Source organism: Limulus polyphemus, unplaced genomic scaffold, assembly GCF_000517525.1.
Source record: "Limulus polyphemus unplaced genomic scaffold, Limulus_polyphemus-2.1.2 Scaffold717, whole genome shotgun sequence".
Taxonomy (NCBI): Eukaryota; Metazoa; Arthropoda; class Merostomata; order Xiphosura; family Limulidae; genus Limulus; species Limulus polyphemus.
Window position 1 is genome coordinate 284,466 of NW_013666327.1, and position 7,947 is coordinate 292,412.

Here is a 7,947-nt window from a genome sequence, read left to right on the forward strand (position 1 = left end):
CAGCAGACTCTGCAGTGACTGTGTATTATAGCGCCCATTTTGTAAATGAAATATATTTAATTATAGATAACTAAGAGAAAATTACATTTAGATATATGATTAAATCTTCCCAAAGGTGCTGAAATTTAAATCTGAAATACTTGTTAAGATTTAATTTCAAACTATTTACATAGGAAGTAAAAATGATCAATATACGGTGTGTGTTACAAATTGGGAAGAGTTGACCGTATGCATTTTTTAATTGGGGCAGGTTCTATATTTAATAGACTATCCACGTTAAGTATTAGCTAGTACAACTGTTTTCAGACTATTAATTTATGTACCTTGTCATTTTAGTGGATTTAATGAAGCATATAATTGGAAATACTATTTTAATAACCGTTAATACTCTTAATAGCCAACCTTTGAAATTACTTTGTATTAAGTATTATTATTTTTTGCATTAGCTGCGTGGCAGTGTCTTATAGCTTATCATAAAGCAACTTGCTCTGATAGAGTGCGTAATTTTTCCTATTTAATTTTCCATAAATAATATAAAGTTTATGGCTTGAGCCTCGCATGGCTTGTGGTTAGGGCGCTCGACTCGTAATCGGAAGGTTGCGATTTCGAATCATTGTCGCCGAATGCTCGTCCTATATAGTTGCCATCTGGGCTGGTTACCCGAGTGAAAAAATTATTGGCTTGCACAAATACCGGGCAACCCCGAACTAGTTGGTATTAAGGTCGTTACAGCTTCTGTCGCACAACAGTATCCACGTGCCTTCTCGTCGTCTTTCAATGGATCAGCGATAAAATTACGAACGTACAACACTATAAAATCCAGGGTTTGAGTCCCCATGGTGAACAAGCAAACAAATGAATAATCCTTCGTGCCCCCTTGTGGCCGTAACTGATGAATGCAGACAAGATCACCCTGCCACGGTGATTCAACGATAATTCTCACACCGAGTTTCGATACTCATGATGGGCACAACACCGATAGCCCATGATGTAGCTTTGCGCTTAACAACAAACATTTTGACGCTTTTCTATGAGATAAAGTGACATTTCACATTATCCAATAAGGCTCGGGTCCGTTGTATTTTAAACAGTCATATATTTTAGATATTTTCCAAATTTAATGACATTTGTTTGGTATTCTTCGAAAATTTCCTGAAAAAGTATCCCATAATCGTCGTATAATTTCACGTCTCCGTCATGGTTGCTGCACAATGTTTAGCGATGATAGAATAAAACAGTTGCAGCTATTAACCTTCGATAACGGTAGATTTACCCTTTGTGAACAAAGCGCTATAAACTGACAAGAGAGTAAAAATAAAAACTAGCATATTCACATTTATGACAAAGCAACATAGGCTGTCAGCCGCCGTCCACCAATCATGCTAAGGGATTGACTGTCACTCTTGTAACGCATCCACATCTTAAAATGTTCCGATATTGCATGTATTTGAACCCGGTTCGCCAGCTCCATAATTCAGAGCTCTACCATAGAAACTTCAGTAATAAACTTTTTTTTTTAAATCATAATTTTATTAACTCGCAACCACTTGAATTACTAATACAATAACTTTATGCTGTTAGTATGAACATAATGAAACCATAAAATTATTTCTGTATTGAGTTATAACTATTATTGAAATAATAGCATTAAAAGTATCAAATTATTTTTATAGATTTTCACAAGAGATATGGAATATTTTACAGATGTTCAATCTGAGTGGAAAACGTTGTCTTTTTTTTCCATTTAATTTGCGAATGAAAGTTTTCTTAATTCAATCCTTCTCTTTTTTTTTCTCTCTCTCTCTTTATTTTTTTTTTTTGTTTTGTTTTCTCAGTCTTTTTTTAAGTCGACAATTAATACAGTTTCTGTTTGAAAAGTTGTGAATTGTATTGTCTTCTAGTGGTATTTTTATAAAGCAATGCTAACACTATAAATTGTATTTTAAGTTATTTTTTTATATTGTAAATGAATAGTTAGTTTTCTTTCACTTAAGTCTGTCAATATACTGTTAGGTTCCAGGTCAGGTAGCTTGTTGGAGTCGAAACAATGATCTTTTGCGTACGTGAGCGAAATATTTCAAAAATTGATTTAATTATTGTCACAATGTAATTTTTTCTCCGTCACAAAATGATCAACTATTCTAAAAAATATGTAATTTATTAAAGTTCTTGGAAAGTCAAGAAAGATGAATTTCAAAAAAGTAGGCAAAAAATTGGAATCATACATATTGTACAACGAAACTGAATAAGAGCACAAACAACAGAAAAAAATTGTTTATAAAATGCTGCAACCAGAATACACCAGTTTCAACTTTTAATCGCTAGCCTCACATGTGAAACGAAGCTAAAAAAATTTATAGCAGTTATAGAAGGTTACAACATCCTTCCAACTCAGAACAGCTGCATTTGTCTCCGCAGCCAGTTGTATAAAACCATTTTTTTTTCCAAATGAAACACAACTACAATGAAATAAAAACAAATTACTAAAAATACTTCACACCGCTTGTTTGTTTGTTTCTTTCTTTGTTCTTAAGCGCAAAAGCTACACAGTGGGCTATATGCTGTGCCTACCATGGATATCAAAACCCGTTTTTTAGCGTTATAAGCCTTCAGACTTACCGCTGAGAGTAATAATTAAAAAGATAGTTTATTCTGGTGTTGATATTCGAAACCTCTATAATAATCGCATACATATAGGAACAACAGAAGGAAATTTAAGATGACTAGGTTATTAAATACTAGTATTAAAAGTGGTAGAGAGACTTGTAATTCGCCCTTCGAATTCCAGTGCTGTAGCATAACATCCTTCTCCACTAGCATACTTGTTAAAATAGGAGCGCTTAGTCATATAAGTGGTGTTCGGTAATCACGTGTGTTAGCCACCAAAGGTTACTTTGACACGTGGTGAGATACAGAGCTTCAGAAATGTATTAGTTATAATACGAAAATGCTCTTACTGTGTGTGTGTGTGTGTGTTTGTGAGAGATAGTTTATAGGGATCTCCTCTCACAATGTGAAAATTACAATATCAAAATTAGTCGTCGAACGTTTTCACCCTTTCAGCCACTGAGGGATTATAATGTGACGATTAATCCTTCGAGTAGCTTTGCAGAAAATTCAACAGAACTAATAAAGCAATTTATTGTAACAATATTTCACCGTTTTGTGTAAAGTTCTTATGACGTTACTTTCAACTTTTGGCAACAATTTTAATACGAACTATTATAAATTTTGGAGATATGTTAATAAATCTTGCTGTGCTATAAACACCAAAAGCATATAAAGCGTTAGAAACTAATAGGCCTAAAATCTTTGATAAAATCACACTAAGTTTAACTGCAGATGTTTTTTCCCCTCACATTCATCATAACTTGTCCCCTGCAGACTCAAAATCAGAGACGGGTAAAAATAGCATTTCAGATCTATCGTTTGTTTCTCACAGATCACTGTCCAACAGTACAATACTGGAACTTGTCAGTTCGATTGAACCATGTGACAAGAATCTCCGAAAACACTATTTATATACACAATGTAATAATTCTAAAAATGACGATAACATGATTTTTATCACAAATTTTAGGCCGAATAAATCTTGATGTTGAAATATATCTAAGTATGATAATTAAAATACTAACATTCGAAATTAGTTATTCCACTTCATTAAATGTTCTGCAGAATCCAAGTAACTGAGAAATATTACAATGTTTGCAAAAAAGATGAAAATAGTGTTTAATGTTTGAAAAAAAAAAGCCTTTAGATTTGCAAAGAAAGTTGTCGACTTCCTAAAAATATTTGTATCAATGGGCCCATTGTTTATTTTCCCGTTTTAGTCAAAAGGATTAATCAGAGTATCAAATATTGCAGCATTTTCAATTTTTAGTTTAGCAAAATCTACTTGTTTTATCAAAATATTGTGATAGGTTCTAATGAATTGCATTTCGGGACTAATATTAATAGCCGTGCTGGCATGAACAAGAATGTAAACGCCTTCTGTTTGTTCCTTGCATTTCACCACAAAGTAACTTCAATAATAATAATAAGTATAACTTGCTTCGAAAATTCGCAAATAGCTACACAATATATCCCTTACTATGTACTGATAGGGAAGACAACAGCACTCATCTCCAGCTACTTTAATCGTGAAAAACACCATTTCCATCTCTTTCTCTCTCTTTCTGTGGCAATGGGGCGCAAACTATGGGCTTTTTATTCCCTTGTTCTATACACTACCCCTTATGCTACTCCCGGCCAATATGTATACTTTATAAATGCTGATTACAAATAGTTTGACTTCCCCATAACGTCACGATTTCAGTTCATACTAGAGAAACAATGGTAGGATCCAATTGTCTACATCTATATTGAGTCTCTTTCTTTCCCGTGATTGATAATTCGCTCGTATTAACCATTTTTCTACCAGGGGCTATTTCTGAAGCTGGAGAAAAATAGTTTCTTAATGAAATTACACTATGACTGTGAATCAATATAATAACTGTAATAGTTTTTCTCTGTCGTTCTTACTGACCTTTCAAGTGGCAGAGAATCAAATGACTAACTGAGTCACTTTTTCAAGACAACTACAGTTCTAGTATAAATACAAAAATGACGTGCATCTCGTGTTTCCTTTTAATGATTGAAATAAGTGTGTTGTTGTTATTGTTGTTTTTTAAGAAACTTACTGTTGAGTTTTACAACGCTCCTAAGAGCGAGTTCCAAATTTTAGTTGAGCATAAATATCCAACTTGTAAATAAATAACTATAAGATAAATAAAGATGTGAAAGCACTGATAGATCAGTAAATTCTAAAACTGGTTCCTATACTGAAATTTTGCTCCTTTTTTTTTCCTTTCACAGCGTTTGTATTGTACGTTATATCAGGCTTAGGCATAACTGCTGGAGTTCACCGGTTATGGGCACATCGATCTTACAAAGCCAAGTGGCCTCTGAGACTACTGTTGGCATTCTTTAACTCGGTGGCATTTCAGGTAAGAAATATGATGCATTTTTACAGCAGCACCGCCAGGGTATTATTTTCTTAAATCAATAACTCACGTAAGCCTAAGTAAGACGTAAATCAATGACAGTTCAGTACGTGGTCCATAGCAAGGTTCATGTCAAAGTGAAAAAACACATTAGAAACAAAGAAAATTATGAATATAATAGAGTTATAGAGTCATGTTCGGTATAATAGAGTTATAGAGTCATGTTCGGTATAATAGAGTTATAGAGTCATGTTCGGTAGTATTTTTTGCAGCACTTGATTTAATTTTCCGTGACCACCAAAATGCAGTTGAGGTTCAAAATCGAATCTTTTGCACCTGACGACACGTCCGATCCCCGCGACGCCCATTCACGTTTACAAAAAACAACTGTATGCTTATTGTTTTTTACATAATTTGAATTTATCTCTGGTTTCTTTAATCACTAATTCATAATTGTCGAATTTGATCTATAAATCTGTTTATTCACATGCTGATCTCCAGCCAACAGGTATCCACAATTCTGTGATAAATAGCATCACTGACATGTGACTTGGAATACAAAGTGCTTCAGAACAATGTTATTTATTACCACTAGAACAATTGTATTTTTACTGGTATAGATATCGAGTTCTGATTGTCTAAACCATTTATTTATGTAGCTAAAACACTTGCAAACAGTATTAAAACATGTAATGAAATATGACCTTGGTTAATTGCATTAAGCATGGAAATCACTGGGTAAAAAGTCTTCTCAAAGTCCAAATAACAAGTATTGTAAATAATATTTTAAACAATTACCTGCTGTTAATTGAATCCAATTTTTGGAACTTTTTAAAGCTCCAAATGACAAGTATTATAAATAATATTCTAACAATTACCTTCTATTAATTAATTCAAAATTTAAAACTTCTCAAAGCTCCAAATGACAAGTATTGTAAATTAATATTAAACAATTACCTGCTGTTAATTTAATCCAATTTTTGGAACTTTTTAAAGCTCCAAATGACAAGTACTGTAAATAATATTTTATATAATTGTCTGCTGTTAATTAAATCCATCATTTGGAACTTTCCAGCTACGAGTCCATGTTGTACAAAGAAGTAAGTGTAGTTAAAATTATTTTAATCTATTAGCTATTGGCTAATCACAGAACAAAAGATCAGCAGGTTGTGGTTGAGTTCATATTTCAGTTTATTAGCTAGTGGTTATTCATAGAACAAAAGATCAGCAGACTATAGTTGAGTTCATAAGAATAATCTTAATCAGAAGTTTTTGGACATAACGATGATTTTGTGCTTGAAACTGATCCTTATATTAATGGTAAATATAAAAACCACAATGGCGGAAGTCGGTAAATAGTTATATGTGTCGGACATACTCACTAGGAAAAAAGACGGAAAAGTAAAATGTTTTCCGTCTTTCTATTACATTGTGCTTGTAATAAGTATATTTCTCGGATGCTGGCACCTAGATTTCCATTTCCTTTCCATGGAAATTGTTTAGAATTACTGTTAAAACGAAATAATCAATACAGGTTAGGCTAAAAAAATTATCTTCAGACTGTTCTATTCTATAAATAGGATAATTGTTTTGTGTTAAGGAATAAATATGCGTATTTTAAGGTTAAGTGCGTTTTTTTTTTCTATATATATAATATTTATTATAGTTGTTTGCCCTTGCTTTTAAATCTTGCGTAAGAAATATTATGACAGTATATGACGTCATTCATTATTATCCTAAAAATATTTCTGTCATAGCTGCTCATTATGTCTCCAATTGTTGCCCTCCCCAAAAAGAAAATGTGTCAGTATTGTTTAAAGTAAATATCCTAATCATTCAACTTTATATTGCTCATTTCGTGATAATTAGAAACTAACTTATAACCCTTAGTATAACCCTTCAATAGTGTCTTCACTGTTACTTGACTAGTGCGACAGTTAGTATTTACTGGGGAAATATACAACTGACATCCTTATTTCGGACAAGTGTCTTGTTATTCTAAATATACATTCCTCGTGACATGTTCATGAAAAAACGGGCATGCGCAGTTTGCGCACGTTATGTTTCTATCCATTTGTTGTGAACAACAGAATAAACTCGTCAATTGTTAAAACCAATCTGTTAAAGCTTATCAGTACCTTTCTATGGATATCAATTAAATGATTTCGTTCTGTTGTTCTTTTGATATCATTCGAATAGAGCTTCCATTCAGTTAGTTCGATTTAGCTGTTTTAAGACTTCTGTTTATCAAATGAGTTATCCTACTATTCAAAATTTATGAAGTTTGGAACATTTGCTAACTGCAACCCTCGAACAGATCTTCTCGAGATAAGTTTTTTAACCGCACAACAGTTAGTATATCTGTTTTGGTGTTTACATCATAGGGTTCAGAACTTCCTCGGCTGCATTAGTTTATAGCCACAGACTTACTAAAATTCATAGTTATACCAAACGTAACTTAATTTTGTTTACAGAACGACATCTATGAATGGTCCAGAGACCACAGAGTCCATCATAAGTTTTCTGAGACGGACGCCGACCCCCATAACGCTACACGTGGATTTTTCTTCTCACACATAGGATGGCTATTAGTTAAAAAACATCCTGACGTCATTGAGAAGGGAAAGACGGTCGATTGTACCGACATCTTGGCAGACCCAGTTGTTAGATATCAGAGGAAGTGAGTATTGTCATATTATATGTTGTTGAATATCAAAAAAGTAAGTATTATTGTACAAGGCTACACTATATATCGTTAAATATCGGAGAAAATATTATCATTGTGCAAAGCTTCATTATATATATTGTTGAACAGAAGTTTTGTTTGAAGTTAAGCACAAAGCTACACAATGGAATATCTGTACTCTGCCCACCACGGGTATCGAAACCCGGTTTCTAGTGTTGTACGTCATGGGTCATGTGATCTATGACGACAAATAACAATAAGCGAATCATGTGAGAGATT

At 33.1% G+C, this 7,947-nt stretch overlaps 1 protein-coding gene across 1 annotated transcript in view; it reads left to right on the forward strand.

Moving 5' to 3' along the window:
* Positions 1-7,947, forward strand: part of LOC106460147 (stearoyl-CoA desaturase 5-like) — a 27,436-nt gene that overhangs the window by 15,915 nt on the left and 3,574 nt on the right. Inside the window, exons 3-4 of the mRNA XM_013919832.2 lie at positions 4,855-4,985; positions 7,457-7,662. Of these exons, the coding sequence (XP_013775286.1) occupies positions 4,855-4,985; positions 7,457-7,662 (337 nt within the window). The remainder of the gene's footprint in view (positions 1-4,854; positions 4,986-7,456; positions 7,663-7,947) is intronic.